Source organism: Asparagus officinalis, chromosome 3 (genome assembly GCF_001876935.1).
Source record: "Asparagus officinalis chromosome 3, Aspof.V1, whole genome shotgun sequence".
NCBI classification, from domain to species: Eukaryota; Viridiplantae; Streptophyta; class Magnoliopsida; order Asparagales; family Asparagaceae; genus Asparagus; species Asparagus officinalis.
In genome coordinates this window covers 26,117,890-26,142,306 of record NC_033796.1, presented here as the reverse complement: position 1 = coordinate 26,142,306, position 24,417 = coordinate 26,117,890, and the positions used below count along the sequence as shown (strand labels likewise).

Here is a 24,417-nt window from a genome sequence, read left to right as displayed (position 1 = left end):
CTCAAGAGACGAAGAAAACAGGCATTCCCTGTCCATACCCAAGAGAGTGGGAATCGATCCCCTATCCGGCGAAGTTCAGTTTAATCAACTTCACGCCGTTCGATGGGAAGGGTTCCCCCACTCAGCATTTGATTTATTTCAAATCGCACCTGGGTATTATTTCCGGCAATGAGCCTCTGATGGTGCGGTCATTCGTCGGCACTCTTCGCGGAGCCGCCTTCGATTGGTACCGCCGCCTCAAGCCAGGAAGCGTGAACAGCTGGGATGACATGGAGACGAAGTTCCTTGCAAATTTCTTCGACGACGACACCGAGATCTCTATCGGATCGCTGCTCGATGAGAAGCAAAAAGACGGGGAGTTAGTCGACACCTTCGTCAAAAGGTTCCGGAACAAGGCGATGAATTGCCGGGACCCGATCACAGAGGAATTCATCCTCCAAACTTGCCACAACAACCTTGCGTTGGACGTGTTGGAAGCAATGGGAACAGCACCGTCTGACACTTGGAAGGATCTGAAGGTGCGCGGTGAACAAGCCGAACGTTTCCTCCGAAGGAAGAAGGCCGAGAGGAACCTACCGACGGCTAATCCTCTGGACTCAAACTTCGCCTCTCGTGGTAAGGGCAAAACACCTGCAGCTACTGGTGGTGCTAATCAAGCGTCACAACAGCAATCCCGAAGGCAGCAAAAGACTTCGGGTCCGAGACTCCAAAGAGAGTATTCCTTCAAGGACGAAGACGTTCCAGCCATCTTCGAATCCCTCCTTGAAGGTAACAAGATCAAGCTACCACCTATCACAAATCAGGAGGAAGCTGACAACACTACGGACCCAAAGTACTGTGCATACCACAGGAGGGTCGTTCATCCCACCAAGGATTGCTTTGCTCTCAAGAATAGCATTCAGACCTTGGTTGAAGCCGGCGTCATAACGCTAAGGTAAGCCAATTGAGAACGGCAAAACTCCAAAGAGTATACGAGTATAAACTGTTTCTCAATCCTCCGACCGGTACAAGAGGTTAAACTGTTCCCTGATACTCCAATAGGTATATGAGTCTAAACTGTTTCCCCACTTTTGACGGGAAGTTCCTGGAGAATATTAAGCTAATATTCTTAAGGATAACCCGGTTAGTTAACTGATAATAATGTCCGAACCAGTTCCGCAGAGGAAACTGGGGGTGGACGATTTATGTAACGGGAAGTTCCCAAAACCACAGCAATGTAATGAATAAGAACTCCCATTCTCACCATGTCTATGCACTCAACACTCTCTCTGTTAGAGTCTGGACGTAAAGTACCCACTTGGTCAAACCTTCTTACAGTTAGGACCACAGTCAAAATCCCCTCTCGATTCCCCCAATGAACGAGAGGTCCACAAATTGAGCGATCAAACCTTCCTACAGTTAGGATTGTCTCAAAACACCCACTTGGTCAAACCTTCTTACAGTTAGGACCACAGTCAAAATCCCCTCTCGATTCCCCCAATGAACGAGAGGTCCACAAATTGAGCGATCAAACCTTCCTACAGTTAGGATTGTCTCAAAACACCCACTTGGTCAAACCTTCTTACAGTTAGGACCACAGTCAAAATCCCCTCTCGATTCCCCCAATGAACGAGAGGTCCACAAATTGAGCGATCAAACCTTCCTACAGTTAGGATTGTCTCAAAACACCCACTTGGTCAAACCTTCTTACAGTTAGGACCACAGTCAAAATCCCCTCTCGATTCCCCCAATGAACGAGAGGTCCACAAATTGAGCGATCAAACCTTCCTACAGTTAGGATTGTCTCAAAACACCCACTTGGTCAAACCTTCTTACAGTTAGGACCACAGTCAAAATCCCCTCTCGATTCCCCCAATGAACGAGAGGTCCACAAATTGAGCGATCAAACCTTCCTACAGTTAGGATTGTCTCAAAACACCCACTTGGTCAAACCTTCTTACAGTTAGGACCACAGTCAAAATCCCCTCTCGATTCCCCCAATGAACGAGAGGTCCACAAATTGAGCGATCAAACCTTCCTACAGTTAGGATTGTCTCAAAACACCCACTTGGTCAAACCTTCTTACAGTTAGGACCACAGTCAAAATCCCCTCTCGATTCCCCCAATGAACGAGAGGTCCACAAATTGAGCGATCAAACCTTCCTACAGTTAGGATTGTCTCAAAACACCCACTTGGTCAAACCTTCTTACAGTTAGGACCACAGTCAAAATCCCCTCTCGATTCCCCCAATGAACGAGAGGTCCACAAATTGAGCGATCAAACCTTCCTACAGTTAGGATTGTCTCAAAACACCCACTTGGTCAAACCTTCTTACAGTTAGGACCACAGTCAAAATCCCCTCTCGATTCCCCCAATGAACGAGAGGTCCACAAATTGAGCGATCAAACCTTCCTACAGTTAGGATTGTCTCAAAACACCCACTTGGTCAAACCTTCTTACAGTTAGGACCACAGTCAAAATCCCCTCTCGATTCCCCCAATGAACGAGAGGTCCACAAATTGAGCGATCAAACCTTCCTACAGTTAGGATTGTCTCAAAACACCCACTTGGTCAAACCTTCTTACAGTTAGGACCACAGTCAAAATCCCCTCTCGATTCCCCCAATGAACGAGAGGTCCACAAATTGAGCGATCAAACCTTCCTACAGTTAGGATTGTCTCAAAACACCCACTTGGTCAAACCTTCTTACAGTTAGGACCACAGTCAAAATCCCCTCTCGATTCCCCCAATGAACGAGAGGTCCACAAATTGAGCGATCAAACCTTCCTACAGTTAGGATTGTCTCAAAACACCCACTTGGTCAAACCTTCTTACAGTTAGGACCACAGTCAAAATCCCCTCTCGATTCCCCCAATGAACGAGAGGTCCACAAATTGAGCGATCAAACCTTCCTACAGTTAGGATTGTCTCAAAACACCCACTTGGTCAAACCTTCTTACAGTTAGGACCACAGTCAAAATCCCCTCTCGATTCCCCCAATGAACGAGAGGTCCACAAATTGAGCGATCAAACCTTCCTACAGTTAGGATTGTCTCAAAACACCCACTTGGTCAAACCTTCTTACAGTTAGGACCACAGTCAAAATCCCCTCTCGATTCCCCCAATGAACGAGAGGTCCACAAATTGAGCGATCAAACCTTCCTACAGTTAGGATTGTCTCAAAACACCCACTTGGTCAAACCTTCTTACAGTTAGGACCACAGTCAAAATCCCCTCTCGATTCCCCCAATGAACGAGAGGTCCACAAATTGAGCGATCAAACCTTCCTACAGTTAGGATTGTCTCAAAACACCCACTTGGTCAAACCTTCTTACAGTTAGGACCACAGTCAAAATCCCCTCTCGATTCCCCCAATGAACGAGAGGTCCACAAATTGAGCGATCAAACCTTCCTACAGTTAGGATTGTCTCAAAACACCCACTTGGTCAAACCTTCTTACAGTTAGGACCACAGTCAAAATCCCCTCTCGATTCCCCCAATGAACGAGAGGTCCACAAATTGAGCGATCAAACCTTCCTACAGTTAGGATTGTCTCAAAACACCCACTTGGTCAAACCTTCTTACAGTTAGGACCACAGTCAAAATCCCCTCTCGATTCCCCCAATGAACGAGAGGTCCACAAATTGAGCGATCAAACCTTCCTACAGTTAGGATTGTCTCAAAACACCCACTTGGTCAAACCTTCTTACAGTTAGGACCACAGTCAAAATCCCCTCTCGATTCCCCCAATGAACGAGAGGTCCACAAATTGAGCGATCAAACCTTCCTACAGTTAGGATTGTCTCAAAACACCCACTTGGTCAAACCTTCTTACAGTTAGGACCACAGTCAAAATCCCCTCTCGATTCCCCCAATGAACGAGAGGTCCACAAATTGAGCGATCAAACCTTCCTACAGTTAGGATTGTCTCAAAACACCCACTTGGTCAAACCTTCTTACAGTTAGGACCACAGTCAAAATCCCCTCTCGATTCCCCCAATGAACGAGAGGTCCACAAATTGAGCGATCAAACCTTCCTACAGTTAGGATTGTCTCAAAACACCCACTTGGTCAAACCTTCTTACAGTTAGGACCACAGTCAAAATCCCCTCTCGATTCCCCCAATGAACGAGAGGTCCACAAATTGAGCGATCAAACCTTCCTACAGTTAGGATTGTCTCAAAACACCCACTTGGTCAAACCTTCTTACAGTTAGGACCACAGTCAAAATCCCCTCTCGATTCCCCCAATGAACGAGAGGTCCACAAATTGAGCGATCAAACCTTCCTACAGTTAGGATTGTCTCAAAACACCCACTTGGTCAAACCTTCTTACAGTTAGGACCACAGTCAAAATCCCCTCTCGATTCCCCCAATGAACGAGAGGTCCACAAATTGAGCGATCAAACCTTCCTACAGTTAGGATTGTCTCAAAACACCCACTTGGTCAAACCTTCTTACAGTTAGGACCACAGTCAAAATCCCCTCTCGATTCCCCCAATGAACGAGAGGTGCCTAGGCACAGATCTGAGTGCCTATAAATAGGCTAGGCCTTGGTTCATTTGAAGGGTTGGAAATTTTGGAGAGGCGAAGCCCTGCTGGATTGGAGACTCAGATCCAAACAAGATTCAAGCTTTAGGACTTCAAGGACTTGCTCATCCAGATCTGGTGCTCGGCGACCGTCAACGCCAAATAAGGCAGGTATTCGAGAGGACCAGATCTCAGATCTACGCGTACGAACTCCGGATCTAAGCTTGGTCTTAGATCCCGAGACTTGAGCGATTGTTTCCTTGGTGAATCAATCCCTCACTTCGGGGACTCACTCCTTCAGATCTGGTGCTCGGCGATCATCAACGTCAAATAAGGCAGGTGTTCGAGAGGATCGGATCTCAGATCTACGTTGCTACACTCCGGATCTAAGCTTGGTCTTAGATCCCGAGACTTGAGCGATTGTTTCCTTGGTGAATCAATCCCTCCCGGCTATTATTTCCTTCGTGGAATAATACCCGTCGTACTGCGTAGATCCGACCGGATCTAGATCGCGCGGTGGTCCACGGCAAACAACCCCGGCGCAGGCAAAGAACCCACAAAGCGAGCGACCGCAAAACAGGAGCTCGTGATTCGTTCGACAAACAAGGAAACAAAGTTGTAATTTTTCATTTCTTTTTATTTGATTTTCGTTGTAACCGGATCTTATAAAAAGACCGGATCTTTGTAATCGATAAACTGTTACAAGAGTGTACAATGGAATCATTAATGAAGAAAGCAACGGTTTTTCCCGCGAACACGTGTAAGGTACGGATTATGGTGTTATAAATAACAACCTGCCACAATATCGAATATATGGTCTTTGGTTCTTTTTACGGTTAAGGACTAACCAACAACGCGTGTTAGGCACTGACTTATCTCTTCTTAGGCTTCAGGATAAAATTCCCCATACTGGAATTCTGATGTCTTCTTCAATCGGTGAAAGACTAAACTGACAACGCGTGTTAGGCGTCGACTTATCCCTACTTAGGATTCGGGATAAAATTCCCCGTGCGTATGACACACAGATTTGAAGTTGAGAGTTATGTTTTTTTCTCAGGGTAAAAACAAACCCAAAAATGAAAGCGGAAGAATTTTATATTCTTGGCCCCAGGTCTTGTTTAGGGTAAAGACGAACCCAAAAATGAAAGAGGAAAAATTTTATATTCTATCTTTCAACACTGGAGAGGAAGAATTTTATATTCTATCTCTAGTTGGAAAGGAAACTCGAGGTGGGATCTCCACCCCAGAATCCAGAAAAATGAAACTAGGAGTGGGATCTCCACTCCGAGAATCGGAAAGATTCAAGCAACCCTAACTTTTATAGGATTGGTTGCTTGATCCAAGAGAAGAGTTCCTCATTTATTGAGGGAAAATTCTGATTTCGACCCTAACTTTTATAGGTTTGGCTGAAAAGGAAAAGATGGAAGTTTTTTTTTGTTTATCGAAAGGGATAACTCAATCTTAGTCCTAACTATCTGTAGGTTTGACTAAGTAGGTCGGAGACAATCCTAACTTTTATAGGTTTGATTGCTCAAATTGAAAGTGGACCTCTCGTTTATGGAAGGAATCGAGAGGAGAATCTGGCTTTGGCCCTAACTTTTATAGGTTTGACCTGAAAGTAAAGAGAGTGGAATACAGGTAACAGTAAACATACCGGTTTGTACTAGCCACTCGATGGAGGATATCGATGTTAAGTGATCAGGACTTAACACGTCAAGCTTTGAAAATTGTCATGAATTGGCGGATTGAAGTTTTGGTGGGCCCACCGTCAATTGACTTGATCAGTGGGGGATTTTGTGATGAAAGGTTGATCTGTCAAAATGATCGAATCTCATCTCAGCAAAAGAATGTTTGGAAATCACAGTGGGTGTTTAGTGTTTATCACTTTGTTTGTAATGATTGGGTTATCCCTAAGAAAATTACATTTAGTATTCTTCCGGGAACTTCTCATTACATGAATCATCCACCCCCAGCTTCTTCGCGAAACTAGGTTTATCATTGCATTCGGTTACATGATCGGGTTATCCTTAAGAATGTTATGTATAAAATTCTCCAGGAACTTCCCTTCAACGGGAGGAAACAGTTTAGACTCATATACCTGTTGGAGTATCAGGAAGCAGTTTAACCTCTTATACCGGTTGGAGGATTGAGAAGCAGTTTATACTCTTATAGTTGTCGGAGTCTTGTCGTTCTTATTTGGCTTATCCTAACGTTATGACGCCAGCTTCAACCAAGATCTGGATGCTATTCTTTAAAGTAAAACAAGCCTTGGTGGGATGAAGGATCCTCCTGTGGTACGCGCAGTACTTCGGATCCGCAGTATTGTCAGCTTCCTCCTGATTCGTGATGGGTGGCAGCTTGATCTTGTTGTTTTCGAGAAGGGTCTCGAAGATGGCTGGAACGTCTTCATCCTTGAATGAGTACTCTTTTTGGAGCCTCGGATCCGAAGTCTTCTGCTATCTTTGGGGTTGCTATTGTAGGTGCATTCCCTTCATCATGGGAAATGAGACTCGGATTCAGAGGGTTAGCCATCGGTTGGCTTCTTTCGACTTTTCTCCTTCTGAGGAAGCGTTCGGCCTGCTCTCCGCGCACATTCAACTCTTTCCAAGTATTGAGCGGCTCTACTCCCATAACGTCCAAGATGTTAATGGACAAGTTGTTATGACAGGTCTGCAAGACGAATTCCCCCGTGACGGGATCCTTACAGTTTATTTCCTGATTGCGGAAGCGTTTGATGAAGGTATCCACCGACTCTCCGTCTTTCTGTTTCTCATCGAAGAGGGTTCTGATTAACACTTCGGCATCATCATCGAAGAAATGAGCGAGAAACGTGCTCTCCAGGTCTTCCCAGCTGTTGACGCTTTCGGGTTTGAGACGTCGGTACCAATCGAAGGTAGGCCCGCGAATGGTACCAACGAATGACCGAACCATCAAGGCTTCATTACCGGAGATCATACCTAAGTGGGACTTAAAGTAGATCAGATGCTGAGTGGGCGAGCCCTTCCCGTCGAACGGCGTGAAGTTGATCAGGTTGAACTTTGCCGGATATGGGATCGAATCCCACTTTCTTGGATAGGGAGACAGAATACCGGTCCTTTTTATCCCCTGAACAGACATCAGCGCGTTGATTTTGCTCTCGAGGTCCTTTATTTTATCGTCCTTGTCTGTATCAGATCTTGGACGATTCCTGAGAGGAATAACGGGGCCACCCCCAGCATTGTCATCTTTGGTGGGACCACCCCCAGCGTTCTAGTTAATGGGAGGGTCATCAGCCTTAAGGTGTTCGTCCGTATCTGAATCGCTATCTGTTTGATTAGCATCGTTACGATGGCTGGATTCACCGAATTGATTGGACAGAGCCCGAATTTATTGGTCATGCTCTTCCCTCATTCGTAGCATAGTCATTTCTATTTCGATCTTGAATGCCTCTTTCTGCTTGGCCAAGGCATCCTCAACCATTTTGGCTACTTCCTCGGTGTTAATCATAAACACTTCACGGGATTGTCCCGGACTGCATACCGTATTATCAGAAGCGATTGCCGAGTTAGCATCCGATGCTTCATTATCCGAGGATAACCCTCTCTGCATTCTCTAATAATCCCTTTGTCTAATAGTTCCTGATCGTAATCAGGTTAGACGATGCGATACAAGCGGATTAGAGCTAGAAGGTCAAATTGATTTTCCCTTATCAACCATATTAATGGTAACCTCAGGGGGTTCGTCACCTTGCACGACCGATCGTTTCTTACGGAGACGCTTTGGATTAGACTTAGCCTTTCCGTTGGAGATCCTCTTAAATACCGAGACCATCTTCGGAGCGGTCTTGGGGTAGCTACACGCTGATAATACTGCCCTGATAAATTTAGTACATGGACAGTGAGAGTCCGTTTCCCAGGTACTTCTCTTTCGAGATTTATTCGTACCCATCGACGTTGCGGTCAGAGCAACCTATCTATTGTTTACATGAATTCTCAGGTATAATGCATTCTTCTGTCTGACGCGTTTTCATCTGAGTAAACATCGTCTTATTGGCGTCTACAGGAGTCACACGCTTGGAATCACACCTTTATAAGGGTGAAACCTTAACGGGCTCCCGTTTTCTGCACGCACCCCCAAGCGGGCCATTGTAGAAATTAATTTGTTAGGAGGTCACGTACGACCCACAGTCTGGATGTTCGCTCGGGGTTCCTTTAATAGTCCCAAGCGTTCCTTAACAAGCGCTTTGCCTCGATCTTCGGGTAGAGAACCGAGGAGATCCTTCAGAGGAATCCTGAACTTGGGGAAATCCACACTGCGGTGGGGCTTTACCGGAGGTTCGGGATCTGAAGTTGACAAAGGCTTAATGATAGTTCCGTTTGTTTTTGCCTTAGGCGCTGATTTAGCTTTTGGCATCCAAACTTGTTTGGATCTTGGCGATTTCTTAACTGCCTCTTCCTTTTACGTTTCATGTGCTTTTCGCACAAGGATCCGGGCATGCGCAAGTAAGGCGCGGCACTTCTGGATTCGCTCCTCGAGAGTAGAGCGGGTTCGTTTGACACGAACCCATTCGTTAATCGAAGGTCGGGAGGAGGATCCCGATGCTGGTCGTGACGATAGATTAGCCACTTGGCCGTTTCCGCTTGGTAACAGAGCCCGTCTACCTGACCTAAGGCCTTGGCGAATTGGCGTGCGAGGCATTGGCGTTGCCTTTGACGTGCTCTCTTTGATAGAGTTAGTGCGCCTTCAGCAGTCGATTCCTTGATCGCGAAGGAGTTCAGATCTGCAGATCTGGTCTCATTGGATGCCGGCGGACCATTGCAAGGCACGACTGTAGCATCGACTACGGGGAGATCGACTTCTTAGGTCTTCAGATCTGGAGACCGGCGGATCTTTAGGGAGGAGGAGATCTTCCTGCGCTTATGAGGAGGAACAGATCTGAAGGAAGAGGAGGAGATGTACTCTTCAAATTTCTGTTGGTCGAATTCGTACTCGACCTCTTCAGCCACGGGGATCTTGATCGTCGGCTGCGGCACGACAGCCTCGGCAGCGAGGCTGTTGGCTCCCACTGTGGTCGCCAGTTTGTTTGTGTCGAAAGTTGATGTTTTCATTGCTATCGAATCTATTACAACTTTAGTCGTTACAATAAACTCGAATAAAATAAAAAGTTAATCTTTTTATAAGATCTCCTTACACAATGAAAATAAAAAAGTTTACAACGTTATCAAACAAACGCAGAGATCGTTTATCGGTCTTCTGCTTGCGTGTGATCTTTGCCTGTGCCGGGGTTTATCCGTGGATGACCGTCGATCAGATCCGAATACTAAAAGATCGGGCAGATCTTCGTTGATTCGCGAAGGAATCAAGAAACCATAGCGCTTATCTCGGTAACGGCGAGATAATTGCTCTTCTTAAGATTATCGCAACGGGATAATCTTAAGGAACGGACCCGGAGAACTGCAGATTTGACTAGCTCCTCGTCTTTATGCTGATGAACTCGATCCGATCTCTCCTCCTCCTCTCTAAAATTTGTGCACCTTCAGTCTTCAGTCCGGCAGGGCTTTGTCAACTCTCCAAAATTCCAGATCTCCAAAAAATGAAGTCCTGGGGCTGTATTTATAGGCTCCAGGAAGTCCGGTCGGTTAAAAACTGCACGAACAGCAAAAAACCCCTTTTTAGGGCTGGAGACACCCTTAGGTGTCTCGGCCTTGGCTGAGACACCTTGGGGTGTCTCGGTTGGGCCGAGACACCTCGGGGTGTCTCAACTCATCTCGGCCTTGGCTGAGACACCTTGGGGTGTCTCGGTTGGGCCGAGACACCTCGGGGTGTCTCAACTCAGGTTGAAACGCTTCGTTTTGCATACTTGTCTGTTTCTGTCGTAACTTCTTCATTCGAACTCAGATTTGAGTAATTCAAAGTGTGTTGGAAAGCCGGCGAGGAGTTCTATAAGCTCCAATGATTAGATCATTGTGGATTAAGCTGGGATACGAGCGGCGTTTCGCCTTTTGTAAGCGACGCGGGGCTCCCGATCAGTTCGTGTCTTCGTTATTCTAAAACTCTGTTACTTCACGTAGTTCGTCGATTCACTTTAAGCATTCGTCGATGTCAATCAAGCTTCTGTAACTTGGATAGTGACGTTCATCGTCTTCTCTTAGCTTTGAGCTGATCGTGAAGACCTATAGGCAATTTTCAACGCCTACATTTATGAGTCGACTTATGACAGGCATGAATCGACTCAGCCTGTCTAGGTCGACTCTTGATGTTATAAGTCGATTCATCAGAAACAAATTATAAACTACGCAGCAGTTTATGAGCCGACTCAATACTGTTCATGAGTCGACTCATAAACATATACACAGAAAATTTCAACTTTGAACCTTGTTAAAAATATCAAATAAATTCCAAAAATTATAAAACTTTAGAAAATAATTGTAGACATGATAATACACATGCTACAAATCAAAAAGCACCTCCCAAATGAGAAATCTCTTCATTTTACAAACTAGTCCAAAATATGAAAATGAAAACATACTTGTTTTGACATTTTGACTACACCATGTTTTGAAACTTCATAAACAAAATGATTTTGTAGACTTAATAAAAGATGTATATGATTATTGTTAAGTCCAAAAACTGAGAATTCAATATTTTCACAAAATTGCATATTTTGCAAACTTTTTAAAAACAATAAATATGATTTCATTGAATTAAATAAAATTGATATTGATGAAATCATATATATGCATATAAATATGAAACAAGAAATGTATTTTCAATTGTATTCAAATGTTTCATATTAAAACTTAAAAACTATCAAACCAAAACATATATGTATATATATAACTATATATATACATAGAAACCACAATTAAAGTGTAATCATATATTATATAGTACTTATATATATATATATATATCTATTATATATGATATTATTATATTATATATATATATATATATAAATAGTTATATATTATTATATATATATATATGATATATACTTGCTATATATATATATATTATTATTATAATATATATCATATATATATACATTATATTATATACTTGCACGTTATTATATATATATTATATATATATATATACTATATATATATATATATTATATATATAATATATTATATATATATATTTATATATATATAGAGTACAAACTTGTGTCAACTTAATGTGCGACGGTCCACTAGGTTTCTTAGTCAACTTGATGATCACTTGATTGCAGCTACTTATGGATGATCCGCTTCGTTGAACTTGATCTATATATTCTAAAATCCGTAACAACCTTTGGGATGAATCGTGCGTGGATTTGACCTTTTCATCCACTCGTGATCAATTTTAACGTTTTTGAATGAATAGAACTTTTTACATGGCCCTCGACGGAGGTCAAACCACGCGGATTCACCGCCAATTTCGGTTTATGGCGTTTAGATATGTAGATCCAAGTTCAAGCGGAGCGGTCAGATCCACAATGTAGTCTCAATGCAATGATCATCAATGCACTAAAAAACTTAGGTGGGACGTCACTTAAGTTGACAACGAGTTTTACTCTATATTATATATATAATATATATATATTATTATATATATATATAATATATAATTAATATATATATATATATATATATATACAAAGAAACCAATAAAATATGTGTGTATATATGATTTTGAGCTTAAAGTACTTAACACACATAATATAAACTCCTAAACTAGATTACCCAAGCTATAGGTCTTCAATAAACTTGACTTGGTACACTTGCGGATGAAGCTTGAACTTAAATATTTAACTTGAATTGCGTAGCTTCACTCCACTATTCCGCCAACCTCCATTGGATTTGATTGTGAATGCTCGATTCCATCCATCCTCCAACGTGTTGTTTGTCTATAATAAATAGAAAACCACAAATACTAAACAAACAACATTAGTCGTAAATTGTTTGTTAAACATCATCAAAACAAGAAGGCCAACAGATACGTCCACAATCCTATCCAAAATCTAGAATGTAACCTCAAACTTTAAAGTCACTACTAAGATGAAATCTCATGATGTCCTTTAACATATAACATGCCATGCTGCTCAAGTGAATGAGTAGTTCTGTAATGCAAGAAATAAGTCAACTTAGTAAGTTAATCAACAATACTCAGATAATATCATGACCACTCGATGTGGTCAGGTTTGTGGTCAAAGTCTGTGGATATCTCCTTTCATTTCCATGCATACTTTGAAAACAGATGGAGTAATCCAACAAGGCTTCCAACGATCAATATTCATATTATGCTGTCATAATAAATATTTTGACACAAAAGAAATTATAATTTTCATTTGTAATTATTCCATAAAAAAATTTCTTGTAAGTCCCTAAATAATTCCATACTTCAAAGATGTCTTTACTTTGCAAAACAAAAGTGTCTCCTAAGATTTCTGCTTCAAGTTTGGGTCATTGAGAAAGCACGATTTGTTTTTGAATCTTACGATCTCATTATGAACTAAAATATCATAACAAAAAGTTTGTTTTACCTCAAACTTAAATCTAACCAATAAAGGAGCATTACTTTTTGCTATGCAATTTCTCTCTTGACACATGCTCAATCTTAAGATGGGTAGACATTATTCTTGGTCTATAAATTCAAATATTAAGTCACCTCAACCTCCAATATTTGTTTTGATTGGCCGATCAAAATATGATATAATTTCACTTTTTATCCAATGTGTCACTGAATTCATTTGCTAAGATAATAATAACTTCTATGTATAGATGTCTCATCTCTTCCTATACAGACAATATTCCAAAATCTTCACATATTGGATGATTCCTTTTTTATTTGCAAAACACTACACTTAAAACAAGCACTAGAGGCATCAATGTATGTCACAAATCAATCCTTCAACTCATGATATTATATCTTGCACTTGTTAGAACAATGAAAATGGATCATACATTCAACAAAGGACCAATGACATTGAAAGCTATTAGTGTATTAATAAACTACAAACAATCCTTGATCAAAATTCAAATCCAACAACTTCATAATAAAATTTCAGCTTGTCATGATGTTGCAAAAATAATCCTCAAGCATTCTTTTACCCATCTTGACTCTAGAAAAATAGCTATACATCATCAAGAAGACCATTACAAATGGATCCAATTACAACTGAACTATCTCGTTCACCAAACAAAATTTATGAAGTCTACCAATGCATTGTCATTTGGTTGGTGTCATCAAGGAATAGTATCATAATTCATCATAACAATCATCAATAACATTAATCTATGAAATGCTCAATTTATGTACATAAGCAAATATTTAAGTAATAGCCACATAATTTTACCCTATATTATGCTACGCAAACTACATATGTAATTTCTTTAAAAATCAAAACTAATAGCATTCATAATCTTCCACGTTTACAAAGTCGGTACTTCTATTTTCTAACTAGAATTCATACATAGAATTTTCTATAATCATTTAACCAACTAAGTTGGCATACTATCTACTATAACATCTTAAAATACATCATCAAGTTTATTTTCTATAAGTCTCCAATAATAATCTCTCACATCAAGTGTCATCACAACCTAATATCACCAAAAATAAATACATTTAGCATGAAAGTTTAATGATAATAATCATCAATAACTAATCCCTGACATATTTCTTATCATAATAGCATATATTATCAGATAATATTTTTATGAGTCACATATGTCAAACATGCCTCCAACTAAGCTGAACTAATTCATTTATCTCTAGGAAAACTAAACAAAAAGAAATTATGTAATCCATGAATCTAAAATCATATACCTCTATAACTAAATTTGATCCAATAATATTCATATTGTAATTGATCAGACTTCAAAATAAAACATCAACTTTCATTTCTATGCATAAAAATCCAATATATTTTTCTTTCATCACTAGACCATCTCAAAAACCAATTAGGACCTACAGCCTAAGCTCTGATACCATTCTGTCACGACCCCAAATTCCGAACCTAAAAGGAATATTGGATCCTGACTAAACCTGTGAAAATTCCTTCAAAAATATGCATTCATTAAAAGACCATCAAAATAATCTCTTCATTGAACTAAAACCAACAATAAATATTCTCTATAATCCCAAAAGTTAACATTAATCCAATTAACTTGATAATAACGAATATTCCTTAACTCCAAATAAATCTCAACCTAAAGAAAGAATCTCATTATTACAAAACTCTCAATCCATCAACTGAACATCAAAGACACTTTTTTAACATTCGCCTAGAAAACAATAGCAATCTCGAATTTTATTCTCTGCTCCATTCTAAGAACTCATGAACCACTAACTCCACCTAATCCGGAGTCTCTGAAAAGAATAAATATAACACAATGAGTTCACAACTTAATAAGTGGATAACTTTATACATTAAATACTGGTTTTGCAAAACTAAAAATAAATTGACTTTATACGCAAAATACTAAAATAGTAAAAGTTATAATGCAACATCTTTAAAATGTATAAATGCAATGGAAATAAGTAGGTCACGTCTCAATGCGGTCAACACTTTGATACTTCGGTTGACTTGGTAAACCCCACTATTATATAGCCCGTGGTCGGGACAGTGAGACCCAAACTTGAGCTCCTAGTGCTAAAATAAAAACCTCATAAAGGCACAAGCCCTGTTTCAATAACTTGCTTATATCCGACATATACCAGTATATTGACTTGAGATGCATATGTTTTAAAAAGAAAAATGAGCAAAGTTCACATGACCAAGTATGTTATACAGAAATGCCAAAGGTCAACCAATAGTGAAATCAATCAACCACATATACATCTTAACCTACTACTATATGAAAAGATATAACAATTGACAAAGAAAATGATAAAATTGACAAAGAAAATAAGCATAGGCTTATACTAAATAACCACGTGAATTCATCCAATCAATAATTAACATGTGAGTAAATCACACAAAAGGATATAATCCATTAGAAATAAACCTGCACATACGTAATAAAATATTGTTGATGTCTGATATCAAACAGTCGATGGGGTCTTTCCACCGAGGGATGCAGTTCTGATCTTCGCACTGACGGCAAAGAGGGGGAGGATGAAAGGTGGGGCCGACTCCTCCTCCGACTTTATGCCTGATCCTTGGACTAGAATTTCTGATCCTTCTGCACAAACAAGAAGGAACTCGTAAGAGGGAAGGGACCGGTTCCCCAGTGGTACCTCCGACGGTCAAGTCAGCTAGTGAGCTTGAGTGGGGTTTGAGGAAAGATCTGAGGATCATTGAGGTCCTCGTATTCATTACTCTTATTTAGTTTTTAAAAGAAGGCATAGCTTTTAGAATTGCTTAGAGTTTTTGCCGAAAAAGAGTTCAGAAATCTTAAAAGAGTTGAAGCCCTCCTCTCATTTCTTACCGTTATTCTTTACTTTACAGATGTCGGCTGGCGACTGGCGGGGAAGTCATTCGAGCACAGGAGGATGCCTTAGGAACATCCCAGATTTAATAGATGAGACAGGATGGATGATAAGCTGATTTTTTAGGACTCCTTTCCTTTCCAGATGGCGGCTGGCGACTGGAGGGGAAGTCATTCGAGCACAAGAGGATGCTTTGGGAACATCCCAGAATCGATAGATGAGACAGGATGGAGGATAAGCCATTTGTTTAGGATTCCTTCCCTTTCCAGATGACGGTTGGCGACTGGAGGGGAAGTCATTCGAGCACAGGAGGATGTCTTGGGAACATCTCAGATTCGATAGATGAGACAGGATGGAGGATAAGCCGATTGTTTAGGACTCCTTCCCTTTCCAGATGGCGGCTGGCGACTGGGGGGAAGTCATTAGAGCACAGAAGAGTATCTTAGTCATCTCTGGGAAGCGACTTGTGGGCAGAGTGAGCTATTTTCTCACGAGGTTTGTCAGAGTTAAGATCTTCATAAGATCGCTCAATAAACGGTGATGTTGATTGATGTATATCTGAAGGTGACTTAGCTAGATCTTGTCCTCTTAGTAAAGACGGGTCGATTTGTGGGTTGTCCATTTGATTTGTCGACAAGTCAGTTGAGTGAGCTTCTGGTCGAGTAAACTACCGAGAAGGTGGCCGAGCCGACTATTTGGGGAGTCGTCTCGACTTATGAGGGGTCGACTAATCTTGCACTTCGTATCGGTAAAAGATGATTTGTCTCCTCGGTGGGCCAATAGACTTGCTCTTGGCTGGGCTTATGGGCCACTAAGTTGGTTCGGACCATAGCTTTTTTGGGCCTGTGAAGATAATCTTTCGACAACTTTATCTTTAAATGGTAAATTACCATAACAATTCTTATATGAAAAATATACGGTGCATAATGCATAAATTTACCACTTACAGAATACCAATTGAATATCCAATGTCCATTCACGATGAATCTCTGGTTCTTCTAAAATTCCTAAAGAATAAATTCAGGTAATTATCAATATCAAATATTTCATGATCATACACTTGCCGAAAGAACTAACACATATACTAAGCAGTCTAAACTATATATCAGATCATCTTCCAATAATATATAAATCACAAAGGGATTAACTAATGGTCAGAAGCAATCATAGCCACTGAATTTGGATTTAAACATATGTACTAATGCTATGGGATATAAATGCGCACTTGATGCGTGCGGCCACACAATATTTTATCTATTATGTAGCTCGGTGATTCTCCGATCAAAACTGAACCTAAGCTCATGTCCAGTTATTAAATTATACTGCTCATTTAATTCATATGCTTCATCATATCAGCCCATAAACTCTAATGATATCATTAGTAAATCACATGACGAAGATTAACTTACATCATCAATCGAGGGCGCAAATAAGAATACCTTCCAGTGTACCCTATCTCCGAAACAAAAAAATAAAGAAGATATCGTTTAATTTCTCTTCTTGATCCTCTTGCCACAACTTTGACTTCTTTTTTTGTGTGTGCGGCGGTACTATGATGGCAGAAAGAAAATAAATAGTTTGATGGGAATATATTGAAGGAATTAGGGTAGGGTTTTGGGGTCTTTATAAAGGCCATTTTTTGCTATTAGCACTCTCTAACAAATTTTTGCATAAAAGTCCATTTACTTTTCTTTGTATATGTTCGCGGGAAAAATTGTTTTCATTGATGTCATTGTTTTCTTGAGTAACAGTTTATCGGTTACAAAAGACCCGGTCTTTTTATAAGATCCGGTTACAACAAAATCAAAAAAAAATCTTAAAAGATTACAACTTTTCTTTTCTGGAACAAATCACAATATCCTGTTTTGCGGTCTCTTGCTTGTGTGGGTTCTTTGCCTGCGCCGGGGTTAATCCGTGGACCACCGCGTGATCTTGATCCGGTCGGATCTACACGGTATGACGGATGTTATTTCACGAAGGAAATAACAGCCGAGAGGATTATTTCACCAAGGAAATAATAGCCCTAAGTAATCGAAATCGACCAAGCGAAATCAATACTCTTCTCGGGATCAAAAACCAAGTTTTGATCCAGAGGATGACCGTGTAGATCTCAGATCTGATCTCTCTCGAACTCCTGCCTTATTTGGCGTGGATGATCGCCAAGCTTGGGCCGAGCCACCTAGGAGTGGCTCGGTTTTGGCCGAGCCTTCCAGGTGTTTGCTTCTTCGCCCGTTTTCTAGTTTCGCGGTTTATCTGAACTTCATTGTTAATCTGGACTCTGATTTGGCAGTCCGGATCCTGATTTGGCAGTAAATCCGCTTTGGTGTTCGAGTTCGAGTCCGCTCCCGATCTTGTTTGATGTGGTGGACTCTACGGTTAGATGACTCGTTGATTCATCGACCCGTTAGCTTGATTGGGCACGCGATTGGATGTATTCTGTTGTTTGCGTGCGGTTCGTTAACCTCGTCGTCTCGTTAATCCGCTTCGTCGCGTGTCACTTGGCTTCGGTGTTGTGGTCTAACGATCACGCTTGGATATATCGCCCGATGGTTCGTTGGTTTGTCGAATCACCGTGTCGATCTGTGTTAAGGGACCTATAAGCAGTTTTATACACCTACAATATATATAGCCAAATAAAGCTTAGTATTATTACAGAATCGAAGGTTCAGGATCAGATTTCGAGTGCAGCGGGTGGACATAACTCATATTTGGCTATGAGTGGTAATTGTATTTTTTTCTATATATAGAGTTGAGGGGTTAAGCTCCAAGACAGAGTTGATGGGGAGAGATGCAAGTTTGGAAGAGAGTTTGTCTTTTCACTTTGAGGCTAACAGGGGCGTGATCAGCTGCAGATTGGTTAGTGTTGATGATCGAAAGGTTGGTGAAGGATTGAGAATTCTTCTGGTTGATTGAGGACGTTTGCGATCATTTGGATGAACTACGTGAGGCTTGATTCCATAGGCAAGAGGATACGTAGGCAGTCATTTTGATGCAGTCGGTTTGATGAGTTGATACCCATGGTGGAGATTGTTCGCATTCTCATTTGGGTTCCCGACTTGTTGTGGATTGAGTCCGTTGTCGTGGATTGATTCCACTTCGTACTGGACGTAACAAGTGGGATATTTGGTTGGTATTGGTGTCGGCTCAGTTTTGGGAAAACTTCGCCGAGGTGGAGAATTAATATAGAAATAACGTCAAATTATTCACAATGTTGACAAACATAAAGATTCGGCAAGGATGTAGTGTCTACCACACCCAGGTGTGGCAGAATCTGCCCCTATTGTTAGGGGTGTGATGTCTGCCACACCTAGGTGTGACAGAATCTGCCCTGTTTTTAGGGGTGTGGTGTGTGCCACACCTGGGTATGGCAGACTCGTTTTTAGATACCTGCATTGTTTAGGATTGAGTTTATTATAAATAGAAATACACGTTTCTAGGGTTTGATGAGACGAATTTGAGCAGCCATTGAGAGGGTTTTGTGCATCCTTTGAGGGAGAATTGGTGAAAGATTTGAGAGCTTTGTTTGAGGGTTTATTTGTGAGATTTTGTGAGATTGTAAACCCTAATTGTATTCTTTTTCTCTCTAATAGTAAAAACTCTTCCCTCCTTGTCCCATGGACGTAGGCAACTTGCCGAACCACGTAAAATCCATTTGTTTGTGTTTGTGTCGTTATTTTGATTGTGTGTGGCATTCTCTCTCGGCGACTTTGTGTTTCCTCGGACCCCAACATCCCTCACAACCTTAGGATTAAACTCGGTCTTCAAGTAATTCAATATATGATTAAGAAAATAAATTGGTCAAATCTGAAATTAAACCGGATTTATTTCATAATCCAAATAAGGATCTAATTTGTTTCTAAAAATAATATAATGCTGATTAATTTTGAATTTCTGCCAAAATTGGATACTTTTGATGAGATTTTAATAATCCGTCAATCTGGATAGCTCTGTCTCGTTGACATAGCTATTTTTTATATATAATATGTTAGATTCTGAGTTTTAGATTGAGATATTACCTTTTTTACAGTTAAAATTCTAAATAATAATTCGATGGGATTTTATTTTACTTGGCATCCAAGTAATTGATATTTGCTTTTTCACTTGGTTCCCTGCAATAGATGATTGAGGCTTTATTGGTTTTTTTTTTTTAGAATTTGAGCGTTTTGGCTACAATGGGCTTCTTTTGTCATCTTTTGAGCTCTTCTTCATTTAAAACATCTTTTCATTTAAATATAATAAAACTATTCCATTAGCTATCTAAAGTTTTAAACAGTACAAAAAGAACAAATTTTCACTGTAGATCCAAACGGAATTTTAATTACCAAAATCGACCGATTTTTTTTTAATTACCAAAATCGACCCGTTTTATGCCACGTAGGCGTAATCCAGTTTCCTAATTAGTCGGGGTTGCCAACCCCGACTGTTTAGGAGTTGTTAAACCGGGTTTTAATGCTTCTAATCGGGGTTTAACAACTCCTAAACAGTCGGGGTTGGCAACCCGACTAATTAGGAAACTGGATTAAGCCTACGTGGTATAAAACGGGTCGATTTTGATAATTAAAAAAAATCAGTCGATTTTGGTAATTCAAATTCCGTTTGGGACTACAGTGAAAATTTATTCGTATAAAAATATAGATAAATTGAGATATAAAAATGATATAAAATATATTAATCAGGTCTAAATATAGTCTACCCGCAGTACCCGAATCCGCATCCTATAGGATCCAATTTTCTAGCCCAAGTCCAATTATATATTAACTCCTTTTCTCCCGCTTTATATTTTTGCGGAGCCGCTCTATTCTTTCCCCCGAACAAATTCTCTTCAGCGACGATGGTGTGCGAAAAGTGTAAGTTTTTCCCTCTCCAAACTCACTTCCAGATCTAAAATAGAGAGAAAATTTTGTAGAGTTTTCAATTAACCCCCCGATTTCTACGTAATTTACAGGCGAGAAGAAACTATCAAAGGTGATCGTACCGGACAAGTGGAAGGAGGGCGCCAGCAACACCACCGAGGGCGGCGGCCGAAAGATCAACGAGAACAAGCTTCTCTCCAAAAAGAGCAGGTTTTTTTTTCATTTAAGCCCTTTGTTTTCTCTTCAATTTGTTATTGGCCGCTTTTATTTTTGTTCTTTTAGAGTTAGGGTTGGGCTAATTTTTTAAAATTCCTTAGCTATTAGGTTAAATTGGATTTATTCAGTGACTGGAATAGGGTAGTTATTGAACTCTCATGGGTTTTGGGAGTATTTCCGCACAGTGGCTTAAATTGATTTTTCATAAAAAGATAAACTTTGTTTATTCTGCAAGCTTCTTATGTCTCTTCAAAGTTTTTTAGTGAATTTTTGTGAGTTTCAACAATTTTTATTACAAAGTTGCTTGTTGATAGAGATATTGAAGTGATTAGATCATAATTGGGGGGATTTCTTTGCACTAAGATAATTCTTACACTAATAAAACTTGGACGAACTCATCTTTAGACGTGGGTAGTGACATTCTGGAGTGAAGAGTACTAGAAAACACCATATGATTAATGAATAGTACAAATAGCTGGATGTGTTTAATACCAATTTGGTGTTTGAGGTCTAATTCTGGACGATATTTCACTATTTGAGGTATGTGTATGAACTTTGAAGGGAGTAAGTAGTTGAATGCAGGAGTTGAAGATGGATGTTGGTATGCTTTATGTGTCTGTAATGAAGATACAAATCGACAAACGCTTGTAATCAAGAACTAACATCGGTGCTCATGTGATTCGACAAATGCTTGTAATCAAGAACTAACATCGGTGCTTATGTGATTCATAGTATAATCAAATATATATGTTTTTGAACGGAAATCCAAAAATATGAGAGAAGAATCCTAAAGCAGAAAAGAAAGAGGAAGATACTTGAGACATAGAGGGATCTAGAGGATTTTTTGTCTCTTTATCTTTTGCGGCTAAGCGAAGCTGATCTATTTCAGCTATTACGCCCACAAGAGAAGATAGCGAGTTAAGCCAATTTCAAGTACCAGCCACAGCCTTTTCTTCTTCGCTCAATAAGAGGTGTTATATCCAAATTAGGACTAAGTTCCTTTGTAAACGTCCAACATATACAATAGATAAGAATTCTCAATTTCTTAACCTTCCTGCATCAGGAAAGGCCTTTGATTAGGAAAAGCCTTTCATTTAGAGTGGAAGTTGTGGGTGTTTAGCTGGAGTGGGTCAGGTATTTTCAGCTTCCAGTGGTCAAATACACTGGTTCTGCAACGACCACATAGGGTTTATTGACAAGCACCTAACTTGATCACCCATGGCTAGTGGTGGTCTCCACTTAACCCAACTAGGGTTAGGTGATGGCTGCTAACTTAAAGAAGAAGAAAGCTTATCGGTTGGTTTGGATCAGATCTGATATCAACCTAGTCCAAGTTTAGACTTGCAAATTGAAACAACAAAATATGTTACTGTGAAACTCACATAACCTCCTAAATCAGAATAAAATAGTTAGGAACTAGCAATTGTAAAAAATTATAAACATAACTTTATGAAGCTTCTAATTCTAGGAGTATTTGATATCGTCACATCCCAAGTTTAGTATTATATTAAATTCCAAAAAGTTGTTGCTAGCATCCATGTCCATGAGTTCAACCTCTAAGATTCCACATTGTATGCGTGTTTCAGTAGAGAGAGAGAGCCTATTAAAAATATGCAGGAATATGTTTTTCTGTGTAGTGGTATGTATAAACTTCAATGAACTCGAGAACCAAATATACATAGCATTTCTGAGAGGAACTACAAAAACTCCAAACTTACACATGTTTAGGCTGGGACTGGTCTAGGATGGGTAAATTCTTTGGAACTGGGGCATGACAATTTTAGTATCTTCTTTTTTGTGAATCCAAAATGTGATGTTGTTATTTGATAGGCTTGATATACAGACATATGTCGATGGCTGCTAGAAATTGACATGGTATGGAAAAAGAAATCCATTTTTTCTTGAAATTTCTTCACATTCGACCTGCTATCTCATAAGAGAACCTGATTAGTTTATTGGCATTGGATCCCAACTGAAATCAAACTCAAGAGTTCTCTTCGTGAAAGAGGCTCTCTCCAAAAGTAATTTTAGGAAAAGAAGTGAGAGCTCCCTATTGAGCGCTTCAAACTGAATGTCAATGGATCTCTTGTGAAAGACAGGCTTCAAGCCTCATCATTTTAGGAAACTAAATTGGCTGATGTAGAGATTATTATTTTTCAGACTCGTGTTGCTATTCATGGTAGGTAGGCTGGATCAGTCGTATATTTCCCCCATCCCGTCGAGTGCTTGACGTCTACTGCTGGTCATTCAAGCATCTTCTTTTATATATGCCTATAAATCCTAGCTTTTGAGTTCTTAGTTCTCTGTTACATTGCAATTTCTCTACTCATCTTTTCTTGTTTGGTTATCTTGCAGATGGACACCATATGGAAATACTAAGTGCATTATTTGCAAGCAGCAAGTCCACCAAAATGCTAAGTACTGCCATACATGCGCTTACTCAAAAGGCAAGGAAATTATAATTAGATCTTGCTACGTACTTGTTTTACTTTATTACATTTAGGTCTCTTGATTTCGTTTTCTCCCCTTTTGTCAGTTTGTGACTCGATCTTTTCCCTCTTTTTCTGATCCCTAATTTTTCCTGGTGCAGGGGTCTGCGCAATGTGTGGGAAGCAAATACTGGATACAAAATTTTATAAGCAGAGCAATGTGTGAAATTCTCCTGGATTTGCTTTGATCTGTACATTAAATGTGCTTATTACTGTAGACAGAGAAGCTTTATGGCAAGCCCTATGAGTTGATTGGATAAAACTTTGCCGCAATATTTATGGACTCTTTTAACTTGTTTCTTGTTTCGAAAAATACACAAATTGCAACCTATTTGCATCACGCTTGCTCGCCTAGTATTTACTAGTTGTTGTTTACGGTTATTGTATGACTGAATTTTTATAAGCATCCTAGTTATGGATGAATGCTTTGTCCCTCGTATGTTTTAGTTCAGTAAATCTGGCCGATAGACAGATTCAAAGATCAACTTCACAAAATAAACGTGATGTACAAAACCTATTAAGATTGGACCTAACTGCAAATGTCATTATTGCTAAAATCTGTAGATTTCAATTCTGTAACCAGAATAAATGAGTCATTGTTTGTTTCATCATAATCACATATGTAAGTTTCTTCTTAATTTCTTTGGTTTTCTTTTGCTGGTTGGTACTAGAAATTACCTGCACTTCTAGGCATTACAGCAAGTAAAGAAAACCCCAAAGTGTCGCCAAAAGCACTATGATTATTGTTGTTGTTGTTGTTGTTATGTGTGCTAAAGGTGTATTTTTCTTTAAAAAAGATGTTGATAAAACTGTGAAACACAATCCAAACCGCAACGTTTTTCTTCAGTATCTTCATCAAATTTGGAGCAGCAGAAACATACATACCATACTTGACCTTTCAAACGCGCCAACAATGTTCTCCTAACAACAAATATACCAACGTGTCTCAA

At 39.9% G+C, this 24,417-nt stretch overlaps 1 protein-coding gene across 1 annotated transcript; it reads left to right on the top strand.

Annotated features, from left to right (window-relative positions):
• On the top strand, nucleotides 20,684–23,886 carry LOC109832165 (cysteine-rich PDZ-binding protein). The gene is made up of 4 exons (XM_020399602.1): nucleotides 20,684–20,756; nucleotides 20,855–20,972; nucleotides 23,334–23,425; nucleotides 23,569–23,886. The coding sequence occupies exons 1-4, from the start codon at nucleotides 20,741–20,743 to the stop codon at nucleotides 23,631–23,633; spliced, it is 291 nt and encodes a 96-aa protein (XP_020255191.1). The 5' UTR covers nucleotides 20,684–20,740; the 3' UTR covers nucleotides 23,634–23,886.